We start from the raw sequence: 18,597 nt of genomic DNA, 5'->3' as shown, positions 1-18,597 counted from the left end.
CATGTAGCTAGAAGAAATAAAGACAAAATGAAGATATGTAAAATAAGTAAAAATGATCATATCGGACATGAGGGAAGGTATGAGTGAAGCATGTAAATATTCTGTAGGCTGGCATGGGTTGCTTTTCCCCAGCATGAGGGGGATGGGAGGGGAGCAGAAGTTTTTGTTATTTGTGTGTGTGTGTGTGTGTGCACCCTCTCCGTGTGCATACCAGAGACAAGACAAAAAAAAAAAGATTCTTGTGAAAGTGAAAGATATTTTAATATCACTGGATCTCAGGTCTCCATTCGATGGGCAGATGAGTTTTGATAACATTTCTCGCTCTCTGGTTTTGCTGTAAACTGGGGGCGCGGGGACGCGCTGAAGGGGGACGGAGCGCGCAGCCCCGGGATCAAGTTACAGTCCCAGTCCCAGACTTTTCAAGGCAACATTTTTTTTTCCTCCATCACAAAAGTGGGGGATGGTGAACGCTATTTGGTTTCTTCAACATTTTAGAGTAAGGAAAAACGGAGCTGAGCTAAACTTTGCGCTGAAGCTTAAAAAGATTTATTTTGTTTAGTACTTTTACGCACCGCATTTGTATGATGACGAGATTTTCAGTAGTATGTGAGCGAGAAAAAAGGCATAAAAAACTTTGGAATCGGACGAAAAGACATTTCTTTTAACTGGGAGAAATGTCGAATCGGGAATCTGTCAAATATTCACACTGTGGCTTTGTTTGAAACCTTCAAGCGCATTGCGCGCGAGTGGAGAACGAGAGTTTAATTGGAAACATTTGATGAAACATCGATACATTGTTGCGTCTCCCAAGATGTCCTCCAGGCGACTCTGCTCCATTGTTGGAAGCTTTTGGATGCTTTGGATCTGGGCAGCCACCTCTATGGTCGCTCGGGCGGTCATCTTGCACCCAAATGAAACGGTATCCAACGACTTTTGTAAGAAATCGACAACTTGCGAAGTGCTAAAGTACAATACATGCCTAGGTTCACCTTTGCCGTACACACACACTTCTCTAATTCTGGCTGAAGACTCAGAAACTCAGGAGGAAGCCTTTGAGAAACTGGCCATGTGGTCTGGTAAGTTACTGTTTTATTATATAATGCATAAATGCAGTGAAATAACCTTTCCCCCCCTTTAAAGCTAATTAAGTTATTTTAGTTATTGTACACTTGAATAAAATTGCCATGATTAAAGTTTTTCGATTGTATGTCAGTTTTGAAACTTATTGCATAAGAAAGCCTAATATTGCTGAACAAAATGTATCCTAAGCAAATTGGTTGCAGAACATAAATAATATTAACTTTGCCATAAAGATTTTGGCATAGGCCTACACACTGTAAAAAAAGTTGCTTTTAAGTACAATCAACTTGGATGTTTACGTCTTTTTAACTTAAATTACACTAAACTGACTTTAAAAAATGAGTTGAATCTTGTATAACTTATAAAAAATGGAAAATTGCTTAACTTATTTTGATCAGTCAAAGCATGTACAAGCACTGTCATAACTTATTGATCATATTTTTTACAGTGTATTAAACAAGATTATTGTAAATGATTAAAATACATTCTTAGATGACTTTTGCATCAGTTATTAATGCCATCCTGTTCTTAATTTTCCTCAAGTACCCCATAATGACCAATCCACACCTTTCCTGTCACATTCACACCTTAATCCCAAAGTTCTCAGTATTGTTCCTGAAAGTCCATTGCCAATTGACATACGAAAAAGAAAAACTACCAGATATTTAAATATCCACTCGATGCTGTTGAACTTAACTAAATATAGACTTATTTCTATAAATATTACTTTGAATCTTAATCTTAAGCATCTTAACCAGACAGCTAATGAGAATTAGACACTATTTTCTCAGACAATTAACATCTAATCTCTCAATCTCTTGTGCCCAGGGTTGAGAAATGCTCCTCGCTGTTGGGCCGTCATTCAGCCGTTGCTGTGTGCCGTTTACATGCCAAAGTGTGAGAATGGAAAGGTCGAACTGCCCAGCCAACACCTGTGCCAAGCTACACGCAAACCTTGCAGTATTGTGGAGCGGGAGAGGGGCTGGCCCAACTTCCTCAAGTGTGAAAACAAGGAGCAGTTCCCTAAGGGTTGCCAGGTAAGTCATCCATTTTTGCGTACGCCCAAAATGGTCTGAATTGCCTGTGATGTGACCAAATTGACTTTTGGCTTTCAGAACGAGGTCCAGAAGATCAAATTCAACACATCAGGACAGTGTGAGGCTCCCCTTGTCAAAACTGACATCCAGGCAAGTTGGTACAAGGACGTGGAAGGCTGTGGGATCCAGTGCAACAATCCTCTCTTCACGGAATACGAGCACTCGGACATGCATAGCTACATCGCCATCTTCGGCTCACTCACTCTCCTATGTACCTTCTTCACACTGGTAGGTGAACCGGCAAAGACGGGTCTCCGTAATCTCAGGCTGGCTGACTTCCTGGTGTGCAGTATTTTGACAAAAATCAACTCACGTTTGGGCTACAGTCTTTAATTTTGAATGTTATTCCTGCTTACAATTTCCCACAGGCTACATTTCTCGCTGACTGGAAGAATTCCAACCGTTACCCCGCTGTGATCCTCTTCTATGTCAACGCGTGTTTCTTTATCGGAAGTATCGGATGGCTCGCTCAGTTCATGGATGGAGCCCGCAAGGAGATTGTGTGCAAAAGCGACGACACTATGCGGCTTGGAGAGCCAACGTAAGTATGAAGTCAATGGAAAATCCACCTTCCAAAAGATTGGATTGCAGGAAATTTGAGTTACGCTGCATATTACAAACATTGACTGTCAGGATAGCCAAGAAAAGTAATTGAACCGAACAATAATAGCAATATAATTATCACTTACCATATATTTCTGTATGAATAATACCCATTTTCCATGGCTTATTTTTCTCTAGGTCCACCGAGACGCTGTCATGTGTGATTATCTTTGTCATTGTGTATTACTCTCTTATGTCTGGTGTAATTTGGTTCGTTATGCTGACTTATGCCTGGCACACATCATTCAAAGCCCTGGGCACCACCCATCAGCCTCTTTATGGGAAAACGTCCTATTTCCACCTGGTCACATGGTCTATTCCTTTCATACTGACAGTTGCTATTCTGGCCATTGCAGAGGTGAGGCTACTCTTGTCTTATTTTTTTGCATCAGCATATTCACAGTGATTATTTTGAATATATGAAACTTTGAAATAATCCACAGGTGGATGGAGATTCAGTTAGCGGCATTTGCTTTGTCGGCTATAAGAACTATAAATACCGGGCAGGGTTTGTTCTGGCTCCTATCGGTGTGGTCCTTGTCGTTGGCGGCTATTTCCTGATACGAGGTGTGAGAAATATATTTTCATTCTGTTTGACATGCCATAAAGAGATTTACCTAGATGTATTCATCTATGTGGATTGATACCATAATCTCATTTTCCAGGGGTTATGACATTGTTTTCCATTAAGAGTAACCACCCGGGGCTACTCAGTGAAAAAGCTGCTAGTAAAATCAATGAAACCATGCTGAGGCTTGGTAAGTTTGGGTTTCCTCTTGAAATTCTTTGCACATCACACAGCATGTAATGCTTTCATCAAAAACAAAATGGAAAGCACACCAAATTATGACAATACAAATGTCAGTAATAGAGGTAAGTAATTATACTGCGGCTATCGTAATAAAATTATGCTATTTAATTATTTCATCTATCTATATGACAAGTTGCAATGTTTTTCATTTCTCAGGTATATTTGGATTCTTGGCCTTTGGTTTTGTTTTAATCACTTTCGGCTGCCATTTCTATGACTTTTTCAACCAAGCGGAGTGGGAAAAAAGCTTCAGAGAATATGTACTGTGAGTCCTATAATACACCTATAGGAACAATCCGTGTGTTACCTTATCTATCATACAGTGTTCTGTGGTTGTGATACTGTAGAGAGCTACTAGTGCTGTCATTTAACAAAGGTGTTTTTTATACAGATGTGAGGCTAATGTCACCATAGCTCACCAAACAAACAAGCCAATCCCAGAGTGTGCCATCAAGAACAGGCCAAGTCTTCTGGTAGAGAAGATCAACCTCTTCTCAATGTTCGGCACAGGCATTGCAATGAGCACATGGGTTTGGACGAAGGCCACAATCCTTATCTGGAAACGTACCTGGTTCAGGTATGTAACAAACATACAAATAATTATTTATATAATATTTTATATGTTATAATACATTGTTTTAAAATAAGTCTAATATGAACTGTTTTCTCTCAATTCCAAGAATCATTGGACGAAGTGATGATGAGCCGAAACGCATTAAGAAGAGTAAAATGATTGCCAAGGCATTCTCAAAGCGAAAAGAACTGCAGAAGGATCCGGAGAAAGAGCTGTCCTTCAGCATGCACACCGTTTCTCATGAGGGACCTGTGGGTAAGCACCTCCTCCTACATGCTAAAGATCATTTTGTCAACTTTTAGGAGTACACTAAAATATTGAAAGCTAAAAGATACTCCACAAACTGTCAACCAGTCACATCTGAAAATGTTTTTGCTACCCATATAAGACACAAATAACTAACATCAGATTTTTTTTTAAACCCTTGCAGCGGGTATCAACTTTGACCTGAATGAACCATCAATAGAAATGTCCTCTGCATGGGCCCAACATGTGACCAAGATGGTGGCTAGAAGAGGGGCAATTTTACCGCAGGATATCTCAGTGACACCCACCGGAACGCCTGGTTAGTGCTCTAGTTCTTAAATAATAATTGATTAATGTATAATCAATAGTTAAAGCGATATTTCAACCAAATGTGAAAATTCTGTCATCAATTACTCACCCTCAAGTTGTTCCAAATCCGCATGAATTTCTTTCTTCTGCAAAACACAGAAGATATTTTGAAGAATGTGGGTAACCGAACAGTTGAAAGTAACCATTGACTTCCATAGTATGAAAAATATGGAATTCAATGCCTGCCATGAACTTTTTGGTTACCCACATTCTTCAGAATATGTTCTTTTGTGTTCAGCAGAAGAAAGAAATTCATACAGGTTTGGATCAACATGAGAGTGAGTAAATTATTACAGAATTTACATTTTTGGGTGAACTATCCCTTTAACTGTAAAGGCAAATAGCAGAATTTTTGTATAATTTAACAAAAACAACAACAATAAAACATAATTTTATTATGTTTACCGTATACTGTGTAATATTTATTATATTTACTACAATAATTAATAGCATTTTCCCCTGCAGTTCCACCTCCAGAAGGAAGGAACAAACTTTGGATGGTTGAAGCAGAAATTTCTCCTGAAATGATGAAAAGAAAGAAGAAGAAGAAAAAAGAAAGAAGAAGAAAGGAAATACGGTCAGTGGGACCTGCAGCGGATGAAGGGAATCCTGCCTACCACCGGAGAGAGTTTGGCTCCAGTGCAGTGCCGCGTCTTCCAAAACTTCCCAGTCATCGGAGTCTGGTGGCAAACCTGTGGGAGCAGCAGCGACAGCAGCAGGAGGAGCAGGATATGCTACCTGGAGCCTTCCCAGAATTCAGGCCTTCATGTCCTCTTCCTTACCAGGAGAGGTATGGTGGGTTGGGATACTCACACAATAAACCCTCCTGTCTCCCCCTTGCCAATCCCCTGACTTTAAGAGATAGTGTGCAAGATTGCTTCCAGCAATCATCATGGCGACCTAATGGAGTTTTCCGGCACCTTGGACAGGAGGCTTCTATGATGGATGCTGGCAGGACTGCCGTTGTGCCACGGGCAGATTGCAGGAGGGGTGTGCCAATACACTCCAGAACCAATTTAATGGAGGCTGAGCTACTGGATGCTGACTCGGATTTTTAAGTCTTGGAGTTGTTGGTGCTCATATTGTGGATAAAAGCGAAAGGTGCTGGATACTCATGCCAAACAATGAACCTGGAGCAGGAGTGAACTGCTGTGTCAGCTCCGCTTTTCTAAAGGATAATGCATTTTTATGCAACCCTCATGATATTATGAATTTGAACTGGATTTATGAAACATTATTAAAAAGATATATGTGTCTTCAGCGTGGCTTTCATAACACCCTGCTTGTGATTCTGCACTTTTATGGTTGCAATTAATATTGTTTAGTTTGCCAAGTGGGGTAATATGTTTGGAAACAGGTAAGTGTGCCATGGGGCTTTATTCAAGAATGCGGCATAATTCAGATCTTGGCTTCAAGGGGAAGTGTGTAATTTCTGCAGCACTGGAGTCACCAGGCGGAATCGCACAAAAAAAGAAGACTATTTTCAAGTAGGTTTCCCTGTCTCTCATTGGTCACTTTAAACATATCCCACCTAGAACACATGCCATTGGTCAAGCCCGTGTTGCTGTCTCGGCATGTTCAAAAATAGACAATTTTCAGATCGCTTGACCTGTTGGTGACGCTGTAACCAAATTTGGCATTTGCCCTCAGATCTTTGTGCCGATGAAGTGTACCAAGTGTACATTTTCGATAGTTCGAAGTATTGCCAAGATACAGCCTCTCATCTAATTTTGGGTCGAAATTGTTGAATTTGCTTAAGCGTAACTTTTGAGCAGTCCAGCGATCATCTGATCCAATTTTGGTAAAAATGATCAAACCGTTTTCCTCGTCAGCCATTAGTCAGTCAAAATACTCCATTGGTTGAGCCAATGTTGCTGTGTCGGCATGTTCAAACAAACATACAGTGTTTACACTTTTTGGGGGAATCGGTGTACAAATGGCTAATTTAAAAATTGTCCCCAGATATTACACTGAGATGGGGAAAAGTATTTTTAAAACTAACCAACACATTGTTCTGAGAAAAAAACAAGTGTATTGTATCTGTTTGAAAATCTCACAATTACATAATTGGCTACGCTTTTATAGACATAAAGAAAAGTAACTGACAAAAGTGCTATTTCTTCAGAAAAAGAGAATCTATTCACAGCTATTATTACTTTTTGTTAAAAAAAAAAAATTGCCTGGTGCAATTACAAACAAGTCCACCTCTCACTCAAAGAGTAAGAGAAAAAAATAAAGGGCATTGTTTTTGTTCATTTAAAAATGTTTTAAAATTGTAGCTCAAAATGCCAATGGTTATGTAAGATTCTGTTTCCATTGACAAATACTTCTGTACAGTGCTATTACAAAACATATTTTTGTATTTTCGATTGTTTTTCCTTCCAGTTTTATTTTATATTATTTCAAACTGTACATACTTTAGATCACATTTTTGTTTCCTACATCCGTTAGAGTAATTTTGCTTCATACACATACTGAATTTTGTTTGAGTTGTTAAGCTTATTGATGCTTTTTATATTTTACATTGTTTTGCCTAGATCGTTATCAGTGGAAATATTAACAAAAAAAAGCAGCTGTGCAGCATTTTTCTGACAATTTGAAGCTGTCCTTCAAGAATGTATGTTAAGAGAAAGTGTTTAATGAAGATGCTTGTGCTCTGTGACTGCGATGATATATTTTTCCCCATCACTGTTGCTGTTATTCCCTCATAAGAGCCAGTCTGTCCTCATCAATACTCTTTTATGTCAGTATTTTCATGTGTTTGTGTGTATCTTTGTTTTTTTCTGCCAAAGTTTCATTCTATTGTATATATTTTAATATTGACACACCATTAATAAATAAAATGTACTGAAGCTGAGTAAAACAAAAGGATTCCTATTATAAAATTGTGAATGCTTTCAGGTTATTTTCATTATACACCTGAAAAAGGAAATTATGTTTAGTGATTAAATACATTTCATGTCACTGAGAGTATATTTTTTTATTTTGCAGATAAATGGTGCATCTCTACTACATAAGACTATTTAGTAGTACATAAAGAAAGAAAAATATATCTTTCCTTCATTGTTATTCCTGTACTCACAGATATGAAAAAGAGTATAAAGCTGAATCATAACCTTTAAGCAGCTGGTGAGCTGGCAGTGTTTTGAAAGAGTGGTCATATTTGTACATACAAATAAACACACAAATTTTTTTTAATTGTGTCTGTGTTACTGTTCGTTCTCAAGCCAGTGAAATCAAAACAAACTCTTATATGAGCTAATATTTAGATTTTATTCACTCCATAAAATAGATTAAACTGGAGTGTTCTGCTTGTAAGTGTGATAGGCTATTTGCTTATACCATATAGTTCAATAAGAAAAAAGCTAATACTGAGTAACGTTAGATAACTTACATTTTAAACACAATTTTGGCAGTCAGTTTATTTTGCTCAACCAACGGTCTCCTAGAAACACACATCAGTGGTGTTTCGTTCCTGAATGAATCTGTGCTGTTGAAATAAAAATAGGCTAAGTAAAGGATTCAATGACACTATCTTAAGAACAATAAAAGCCTACATTGCCACATTCTCGAGTGATGATTTCACCTTCAGAAAAAAAGAAACTGTCTTATGACAAAAATAAAAGTAGGCCTAATAATTATTATTTTAATTGTTATTATTATTATTATTAGTAGTTGTAGTCGCAGTATACTGTAGGTTATTTTTGGCATCACACAATTAATTCCAAATGTTTAGACAGGGAAAGAAGGGCAGTGCTGAGAAGCGCGCTCCCAGCAGGCGTCGGTGGCGCGCACAGGCAGTGGCTACAGAAGAACTGATCTGATGGTGGAGGCGCGACACTGAACACTGAAGCAGGATGGCTTACAACACCAAACACACGATGTCCGCTGATGTGGAGAGTCGGAGGCGAAGGTCCACCGAGAGTTCAGGCGAGTATTACAGTCATTTTATGATTATTAAGAAGCTCAGAGACTTTTTTCTCTCACTATGCATTCATTCGGACCGTTTTTAAGCTAGTTTTCTCTGTTTGTCTGCTTTGTTTGTTTGTTTGGGTACCAGTGGTTTTCCTAAACTATTGAAACTCATTCGATTTCTTTTGGAGATTTTAAGTCATATCAGTTAATAATTGTAGATATTTTGACAAATCCGATTTGTTGCGGAATTTTGGGAATGTGTCACACCTGTAACTAAGGAGAGACTAATTTCACCTGTTTCTATCTGCTCACTGTAGTAGATGCAAAGTTAACGTTAAATCTGCACGTAAAAACATCAGTGATGTGCAGATGGCTTGTCAAAAAAGTGTTTGTCTGTTTTTAATCTGTCACAAATTTAAAGGCAATTTATATATATTAAAGGCAATAGTTATATCATCACTGCATTGCTCACATCTGAAAATAAAGATTGTAAGCAGTTTTTCTATCTATGTCTTTGAAATTATTTGTGAGTATGTGATGTTTGGTTAATTCTTAAATGCTGAAGTAATGTGACCTTTGAACTTCTAAACATATATTTCAGTTTTTAATATGAAATCAATTAAAGCTAATAGGCCCATAAGTAATATTTGACTTCTTGTGTTGAAATATGGTAGTAAATGTAAAACATTTTTTTTCTGCTTTGATTTAAAAAAAAAAAAAAAAAAATGCCATGAAATCAATTAGCAATGCCATCAGACACAGTCGCTTTACTAATGTTATGTTAGAAACTCTTGTTCATGTGACCATCAGGAGTCTTTTGTTAGTTCCACACTGACTGGTTGGGGACTCGATCAAGTCATCAGATGACCATGAGAAACCTCTAAATCCACTGAGACATTGATTTCTTTCTCTTTTTGACCTTTAGAGCCCCTCTGGGACCATGAACCCAAAGGTCGCCGCTGTAGCTCCCAGTGTGACAGACTGTGTGTAGCCGGAGCATATCTTGAGATCCCAGATACTCCTTCCCCCTGCACCTCCCAGTATTTAGCACACTACACCCCGAAATGCCTCTCTACCCACAGTGAGTGTATTCACATAGTCAGACTCAAAGTCTCAAAAATAGTATTTGATCACTTTTTTGCTCTTGTTTGTAGGAAAGTGTCATTAAACAGAGAATGAAATAAGCTTCGAACAATTTCAATATTTATTGGGTAGAATTTATTTTTTTAATTATATTTGTATTATTTACATTTTTACAATTTTGTTTTATGTTATAATGTTATGCAAAATGTGTGAAAATATAGTTTGTGTGTTTTTAGCATGCAAATATTAGCAATGAAAAAGCAATCAGCCATTTTATTCCAAAGGATTGTTGCAGATCTTTCTCCAAAAATGATCACTTTTCAGGGCATTCCCTGCATTCCCGATGCACGGATGACGTTTGGCAGGAAACGAGCGTCAGAACCACCATCCGAGCAGAAAACGAGGTGGAGGCGCATAAACTTGCCAACAACTACAAGGTGTGTAAATATGAGCGCTCATGAGATATTCCTGTTTTAACAGTCAGGGATGTTTCAAGAGTGAAAAAAAAAAAAAAACAGAATAAGGGTGCAAATCCATGCAATAACTGGAGGAAATGATTTGTTTATGTTTTTATGCCAGTTTGGTTTCAGGAAATGGAAGAGTCATGTAACCGAGCGGCCCATTGAGGACAGATCTGATGTAGTTAAGGAGCTTTATTCTGAGCTCAACTATATCAAACATCATTCAGGTTAGACAAAAATCAATGAGAAAAAGATAAACCCCAAAAATTATTGGACATGCAAGCCACCCTTGAAAATATGTGTCATTGCAGAAGACTTTTTTTTTTTTTAAAGCACACTTTTAAAGAAAAAAAAAAACTTTCCTCAAAAATATGTTTTTGTGACCATTTGGTTAATAGTAATTTAAACAGAAATGACTGAGAAAGATCTTTACAGATGCTTCATGGTTTAATGTTTGATCATTTATCCTATGGCATCCCATTCATTTTAAGTGTGATTTGAATGTATAAAATACTGTAGTCTGTTGATTAACTAATGTTTTTGATCTCTTTTGCTTCAAGGATCACTGGTTACTGTTGGAAATATAGTATATGTATTGCTCTTTGGCTGGTGGATCTCTTTGTTTTACTTCTTGGTTAGTCTGCTGATGTTTTGTACCATTGCTGGGATCCCATATGGTATGTCAGGGTTCATTTGTCATTTATTTTTGTTAATAGTCAATTTCAGTTGCATTTTGACCCTTTATTCTCACTTGAATCTGTTTTCTCATATTTTGTGATAGGAAAACTCTGTTTGGAGCTGTCAGGTTATTTCTTATGGCCATTTGGAAAGGCATTGCAGAAAGTAAGAGCAAAATGTATCAGTGGAAGGTTCCTCAAAAGCATATATGTACCCTGTTCATGTTTTTTTATTTTTTTATTCTGTCACACCGTTAAATCATTTTGCAAAGGCCAGTTAAATAAACAAATCTTATGTCTGTAGCATGGCACATGACATTCATTCCAGACTCTGCAGTCTTCATGTTTTCCGTGTTATAATTGATTTAGAATGCCAATGATCCATTTTCACTGATATATTTGCAACTGCACTCCTTTCAAATCTAAATGTGAAGTCTATTTAAATTTTTCTTTCAGAGCAGCAGCCTGCTTAGGAAATGTTGTATGAAATTCCCACACTGTGAGGCCATTCCAGAGGAAGTGGATGAAGTAAAGGAGTCTTTGGAGGTGAAAGAATCTACACCTTTGCTGCGCTCCGCTCCTGTCTTTATCGCAGAAATCCCTGCGCCTACGCTGCCCCCCAAGAAGACACGTTACTGGGTGAGACTGTCAGTTTTGAAAAATGCATTTAGGGCCCAGTTTACCTGAGGCTGGTTTAGGTGGATAACTTAGGCCCTGTCCCATTTCTCCCCCCTTAAAACTTCCACTTGGTTTTGAGTGCCCTCAAAAGTAAAGTCTCCTCAACGAGGGGAAGTGGAGTTGAAGATCTTTCCCTATGAAATGGGACACCACTAATTATATGTAAATTATATACATGCACATAACTATCCCAGTTATGATCAGGATATAAGTATCCATAATAATATGCTAGAAATCTAATAAAGTAATCAAATGTAAAATAACACAGCATAGTTTATTATAGATAGATTAATGCTCATTAAAGCTAAAGTTATTCATTCAAGAGCTGGGAGAAATTTTCTCTTTGCCTTTAGTTGTTTTATTCACATTAAAGGTGTAATCATTCGCAGGTTTATTAGACGCTGCCACTTTAAGACCGAATGCAGATCTAATAATACACATTTTCTCCCAACTATTCCACAACCAACTCCCATTTAAGACATAAACTGTGTTAAAGTGAATCTCCAAACCGGTCATTTAGCCATATTTTTGTCTGTATTTGATCGTTTAGACGCGCACATGAAACCCAAAGTATAGTTTGCTTGTCTAGTTGCAGTCCGTTTCCGAACGCGCGCCGCCATGGGAACAGGGTCAACGTCTCTTGCGCGGATCATTGTGCTTATAATTTTAATAGCTCTTTTTACAATCAAACACCTCCCGCAATTTATAATCAGCAGACACTGCATTTTACAACCATCACTGATTGTGCACTATGTTTTGAGGGTTGATTTTAAGGGGAGAATAGCACTCCCCCTTGCTCTTTAGAGTATTGGGACACCCTACCCCTACACGAGAACGCGCAAAAACAAGGGTTAGGGCAGAAATCTAGGGTAAGGGGAGGTATTGGGACAGGCCCTAAGTATGTTTCAGTTTAGTTTGTGCCAGTCCTGGGTTTTAGGCACCATGAAAGTGGCTTGGCCTTAAGCAGTGTTCATCGCCATTTTAACTTTCTCTCCACGGCTAACCTGCTCCAGGGCAGGTTATGTTCTGGGTAAGAGACCTCAAACTGAAAATGGACCAATCAGCTGTGAGCAAAGTAGTCACTTCCCCAGTTTCTCTTGCTCCAAATTAAAGGTCGCTACATATTAAGAGATTTTTAAAAACAAAATCGTCTGGATTTATGTACATTGCGTGAACTTATGTTGTCCACTAGATTGAGAGATCTGAAAAAGCCTATAAATTTAGTCTCCCCTCGAAGAAATCAGGACAGAAGGGGTTGAAGGTGGACAAAACAACCAAAACGCATCTTAAACCCAGGTGTAAACAGGGCCTAGCTGATAGGCCATTGTTATACTGTAAATCATGCTTGGGGTTAAAGCAACATTAAGGAACATTTTTTTACCTTAAAAGAATGTTTCCAAAATCGTATCAGTGGTTCATCAAGTTGTAACAGGGTGAAAGGCACTTCTGGATTCGCTTTGCGTCCCTATATCGGCTATAACCACACTATGCAAGTTTGCCAAACCGGGTCGCGTTTCTGTAACTACAAATTTGACTTGCTTTACGTCAAGCGTTACAATAGTCATTATTTAGTTTTTCTTCGTTTCTGGTGTCACAATACATCATACTTTCATGAAATCATGCAACATACTCTACCTTGTCTGTGGACATCGTTCATTCCAAAGCCGGTGCTAGATAAACAACGAGCGTGCGTGCGACAGTAGACTGCGGGCGGAGAAATTATTTACGACAGCGGTAATGGACAATTCCGCTTCCAACCTGTAGGGCGACCGAAGAGGAAAAGTTCCTTAGTGTTGCTTTAATGCATCGTTGGTAAAGTTTAGGATTGTTAACCAGACGGTTGTTAGTTTGAAGCCCATGAGGACTACTATAAACTAAAAGTACAACAAAAAGATAAGAATTCAATAAATGGTTACCTCAATGTTTTCTTCCTAGTGTCGGTTGAGTACGTATGTTTGGCTGATGCTGGGATATCCCCTGCTGGCTGTGGTTCACACCCTGGCCGTCTTCCTGTCCTGGATGATGGTGTTCACCATCCCTGTGTCAAAGATGAACGCCAGGACCTTGAGCATCATCCTGCTCATGCCACCGGAAGAGGTCAAAGTTCGGACTGTGAAAAAGGTGAGTACTATTCGACTGTCTACATGATGATTTTACTAACTGTTTTACTAATAGTTGTTGTATCTACTATTCTTTAGCCACAAGGTTGCGAGACCAGAGTTCTGCTTTGCTGTTACCGTGCCTTCAACTGGTACTACTACAAATACACTGTGGATGGGATCAATGTGTTTGCTGTCAGTATCCTTCATGTCTATGCCTGATTTTAAACCACTCTCACCATACCTTTTTTATGTATGATTTAGTCATAATTGTTTTATGAGACATACAGGGCGGGAAAAGATAAATAACAACTGAGACAAAAGGGAGGTAATGATGAAAATAATTACATATGAAAATATAATAAAGTATATAAATATACTCAATAAATGTTATAAATATTGAACTAAACTACTTTTGTGACAAATCCCTTTAGCAAGCTTTATTGCAAAAAAATAAAAAGTAGATTTTCTTTATGATATGCAGTATTTATGGACATGTTAAAATCTTTAAAACCGATATTCAGACCTGTTGCCGCTGGTTATCATCACTCTGGTGATCGGATATGTGGACCGAGATAATTATTTTGTGAGCTCAGAGGTGAAGTTTTTCACAGCAGTGAGCTCCATTATCCCATTGTCTTACTACATTGGAATGGGGATAGCAAGGTAACATTTAAATCTTAAATCTGTTTATATGTACCTATTCAAGTTTATATATTTTATTATATTGTTTATTTTTCATGTAAAATCTGTGTGAAATCTTGTTTTCTCTGTAGTATTTCCGCACAGTGTAACTTTGCAGTGGGAGCGGTAGTAAACGCCACGTTCGGCTCGATTACGGAGATGGCCTTCTACATCACAGCTTTGCTGCAGGGTCACCGCGCAGGAAACAAGTGCTATGCGGAGATCGTCAAATCTGCTCTCACCGGCACCCTGCTGGGCTGCATCCTCTTCATACCTGTGAGAGCGAGTGTGCTTCTGTGATGCTGCTTTCTCACACTAGCCCTTCTGCTCTGATACCAGCCACACATACATGTTGTACATTATAAAATTCCCCTAACAGCTACATTCTGTGTGAGTGCCTTTTAGGGTATCTGTATGATCATCGGGGGCTGCAAGCACAGAGAGCAGCGGTTCAACAGCAGGTCGGCAGGGGTCAGCTCAGCCCTGCTCTTCATATCAATAGGAGGTGAAAGAACCACCAAAAATTCACTGTTTTTAGGTAGAATGAATTATTTTTGACCTTTTACCTCTGACCACAGGTGTTTTCGCCCCCACGTTGTTTTCAAAAGCTTATGGAAACTTTATATGTGAGGGCTGTAACAACTCACCTGGTAACACCACAAAGCCCTTCATATGTAACAATTGCCACTATGACCTGGTATGTTGTTTACTTAATATAATTCAGGCCGTTTAGACACATTTTGTGGATGTATATGATGCAAAGCACAGTATTTAAATATATGACCATGATATTTTTCTACAGAGCGAAAACAACCGACCACTTTTTTTGAGTCATATCGAGTGAGTATCCAATCGCACTTGTTTTTACAGTCGTCATCATCTTTATTTATATATCGCTTTATACAATACACATTGTTTCAGAGCAGCTTTACAGTGTTAAACAGAAAAATAATAATTCAGTGATGCAAGCAGAATTCAATTCTGGTGTAAAGCAGCTCTAAAAAGACAATAGTAAACAGTCATTATTCAAAAGTATTTATTACAGCATAAAGACATTCAAATATTTCCGTCTTTGCTTTCAGGCCTTTAGTGTACACCATCTCTGTCCTGTTACCTGCTGCGTATCTCATTGGTCTGATCTTCACCCTTAAGACTCATTCGCATATTTATGACATCCACGTCAGTGACGGACACTGTCATGGTGTGTATTTGTGATTTTGCATTTCAGTTATGCAGTTGTAGGTGTGTGTGCTTTTATTATTTAATGTCCTAATATCTGTGTGTGTGTGTTAGTTATTAGTGACCATGGTGCAGTGGTTCATTGGTCTAGAACGAGAGCTCTTGTGGTGCTCATTTTGGCTACGGTAATGATGGCAGCTTGTGCTGATCTTAGCACTGAAAACATCAAACCGATCATCTCCAACTCCAGTGTCTCACAGGTACAAAAATGTATATACATTTTTTTTTTTTTTTTTTTTTTTTTATCCAATATTTTTTTTAATAAAAAAAAATTATTTAACATTTTATAATTTTTTTTTTACATGTTCAACTTTCTTTTGTAATGTTGCTGTTCGAGCATGAAAAAGCTCTTCAAAGTTACAAAGCACAAAGTCAACTCCAAAGGGCGCTGTTTCTGAACTCCCTAAATACCTCGATTGTAGTCTTGAGTTTTCTTCCAGGATGGTTCACGTCACAATATTCTTCGTTTAAATAATTCTCACCAAAGGAATCGAGTCCTGGTCGAGTTGCTTTAGTAGTGTGATGAACAATCACAACTCACTAGTCCACCTGACCAATCAGAGCACATTGCGCTTTTTGGAAGGAGGGGCTTCATAGAGACCGGAAGTAAAACAGCATTACATGCATACTGGGAAGAGAGGTGCTGCAACTATTTAAAATAAGTGATAAATAATGAGTTTTTTGAACATTCAAACCAAAAGTTTTAGTAGACACCAAAAACAAAACTTTTTATAAATAGCCTATAGGTCTTTTTCATAAATAGCAGGCCTTGTTCTTACTCTGTATCCAAGCTTAAATATTAATTTATATCACAAATATATTGTGTTACAGTATTTTATTGGAGTTACTGTATTGGCCATGGTTCCCGAGCTTCCTGAGATAGTCAATGGGATCCAGTTTGCTCTTCAAAACAACATCAGTCTCAGGTTATAACTTTTACAAAAATGTGCACTTGACTTTTTTTCAATATATGATCTGGATCTGCCTCTATTATGGTTATGTTTATCATCTAGCCTGGAAGTGGGGAGCTGCATTGCAGTTCAGGTGTGCATGCTGCAGATACCGCTACTGATCTTGTTCAATGCTTTTTACGTAAGTCACACTCAAAAATAACTTAAGTTGGTTTCTGTTACTCAGTTCTGCAGTATGACACAAGTTCTTTATGTTTCTCCAAAGGATGTTGGATTCGTTCTCATATTCAGTGATTTACACCTCTGGGCAAGCATCTTTAGCGTTATCCTGGTCAACTACATATTTATGGATGGAAAGTCGGACTACTTTCAGGGTAAGCATGGTAAAGGAATAGTTTGTCCAAAATAAAAATCATATCACATAAGGAACAGTCTGCTTAACAGCCATGATCGCTCTTCGGCAATAATACTCCTTTGTACTCTACTGAAGAAAGTAAGTCATACAGGTTTGAAAAAGGCTGATGACAGAATTTAGATTTCTGGGTGAACTATTCAAAAATATAATGGTAACTCTTTACAATAATGATTAATTTAACATTAGTTAGCATGAACTAGCAATGCTTCTACATGTTTCTACGTGTTTCTATCCAAAGTTGTAAAAATTAACTAAAACGTTTGCGATTAACTTAAAACATTTACGAATAAAGCACCATCCCATGTTCAGGAAAACAAAATGGTCACTTCATGGGAAATTGGCGCAAAATATCTGTAATAAAAATGGAAGTTGCTGCAATCGCCACTATTTTTTCCTACATCATAAATGACTTGCATTTCAGAGTGCGCGGACGAAATGTTTGGTTTGCGTTCAGATGCCTGGTATTTGAAAATGCAATCATGTGAGATGCTTAGAGGGAATTAATCCAAATCATTTTGATGACAGGCTTTGGCTAAGGCATTTCAGAATGATCAAACCAACATTTGAGATGCTGTGCAATAAAAATGTTCAGCTGGTTAGTCCAGTTATCTAATAACATCCACTGTTGAGACAGTTTTTATTTGTTTGAGGGATTTATTCAGTAAATGTGTTTCCATCATAGTTTTATGCGCATGTCTTATCAGAATTTTTTTTACTTTACAGTTTTTTTTATGTGCACTTTTAGAATTTATGCCCATCTTGCCGTTTTCATCCAGTATCTTTTTTAATGCGATATCCTAAAATGCACATTAAAATGGATGGAATGGAAACATAGCTACTCCTAATTAATGTTCATTTCTACATTACAATTACTATATTCTTACTAATACATTTTTAAAATCAAAAGTATCTGTTTACATTAGTTAATGCACTGTGAACTAACATGCAAAAACAATCAACAATTGTATTTTTTTATAAAATCATGTATTAATAATAATGTATTGCTCATAGTTAATGCATTAGTTAACATGAATGTTAACAAATGAGAACTTATTGTGAAGTGTTACCAAAATAATAATAAAATACGGTATAAATGTTATGTATAAATGTATATCTACAAGTTTTGTTTATTGCACCTTTTTGTTGTGCATGATTTGAGACAATGAATTAGTAATATTATGTAATTTCTATGGTTTGGTTTAGTTATAAGATATTAGTTCAGGTTTCATTGTTGCATAAAAAAGTGAATACTAATTTCTGACTATGGTTGTTGTGTTCCTGAACAGGAACGGCTCTGGTGGTTGTGTACCTCATTCTCCTGGCTTTGTACTTTTTTGCACCTGCTCCTCTTGGATGTTGAAAAATGACTTTTTCCCCTATGATCTTTTATTGCTGGCATGTTTGTATAGTGTTTTTGTGTATGTTTGTTCCATATACACTGTAAATGTCTTTATTTAGATGATTTTTTTTTTTTTTTCATCATGTGAAGTATTAGAGCTCTTTCTTAAGCCTGATCGAAGCTGAATGTAATTTCATCATGTTTACTTAAAATATGCGTAAAATACTTTACATTCACAAAAAAAGTGTAGATGTAGCAATCTATCAAAATGAATAAATAAATTAACTTTTCATTAACTTTTCTTGTTGTAATTTGA

At 37.5% G+C, this 18,597-nt stretch overlaps 2 protein-coding genes across 2 annotated transcripts; both read left to right on the top strand.

Moving 5' to 3' along the window:
* The first annotated feature begins 192 nt into the window (after positions 1-192).
* Positions 193-7,976, top strand: smo (smoothened, frizzled class receptor). The gene is made up of 12 exons (XM_084110633.1): positions 193-1,076; positions 1,909-2,117; positions 2,196-2,405; positions 2,546-2,718; positions 2,919-3,138; positions 3,224-3,347; positions 3,446-3,538; positions 3,748-3,856; positions 3,983-4,168; positions 4,272-4,420; positions 4,596-4,730; positions 5,246-7,976. Exons 1-12 carry the CDS (start codon positions 779-781, stop codon positions 5,836-5,838), a joined length of 2,499 nt encoding a protein of 832 aa, XP_083966759.1. The 5' UTR covers positions 193-778; the 3' UTR covers positions 5,839-7,976.
* Positions 7,977-8,637: 661 nt separating this feature from the next.
* Positions 8,638-18,572, top strand: cax1 (cation/H+ exchanger protein 1; the record flags this gene model as incomplete). The annotated part of the gene is made up of 20 exons (XM_084112936.1): positions 8,638-8,710; positions 9,621-9,776; positions 10,103-10,215; positions 10,358-10,466; positions 10,800-10,916; positions 11,021-11,082; positions 11,373-11,555; positions 13,530-13,715; positions 13,793-13,892; positions 14,218-14,359; positions 14,470-14,653; positions 14,783-14,882; positions 14,956-15,074; positions 15,180-15,217; positions 15,460-15,578; positions 15,671-15,816; positions 16,448-16,542; positions 16,630-16,708; positions 16,793-16,901; positions 18,229-18,572. The coding sequence occupies 20 exons, from the start codon at positions 8,638-8,640 to the stop codon at positions 18,300-18,302; spliced, it is 2,304 nt and encodes a 767-aa protein (XP_083969062.1). The 3' UTR covers positions 18,303-18,572.
* Positions 18,573-18,597: the final 25 nt, after the last annotated feature.

This window comes from Abramis brama, assembly GCF_963993115.1.
Source record: "Abramis brama genome assembly, chromosome: 4".
NCBI classification, from domain to species: Eukaryota; Metazoa; Chordata; class Actinopteri; order Cypriniformes; family Leuciscidae; genus Abramis; species Abramis brama.
The sequence above is the reverse complement of the archived record's forward strand: the minus strand, read 5'-3'. Positions and strand labels throughout refer to the sequence as shown.

Coding starts and splice junctions, on each gene's coding strand:
- smo (XM_084110633.1), top strand. CDS start 779: ATGAAACATCGATACATTGTTGCGTCTCCCAAGATGTCCTCCAGGCGA. Junction 1,077..1,908: donor GAAACTGGCCATGTGGTCTG/GTAAGTTACTGT, acceptor TCTTGTGCCCAG/GGTTGAGAAATGCTCCTCGC. Junction 3,857..3,982: donor AGCTTCAGAGAATATGTACT/GTGAGTCCTATA, acceptor TTTTTTATACAG/ATGTGAGGCTAATGTCACCA.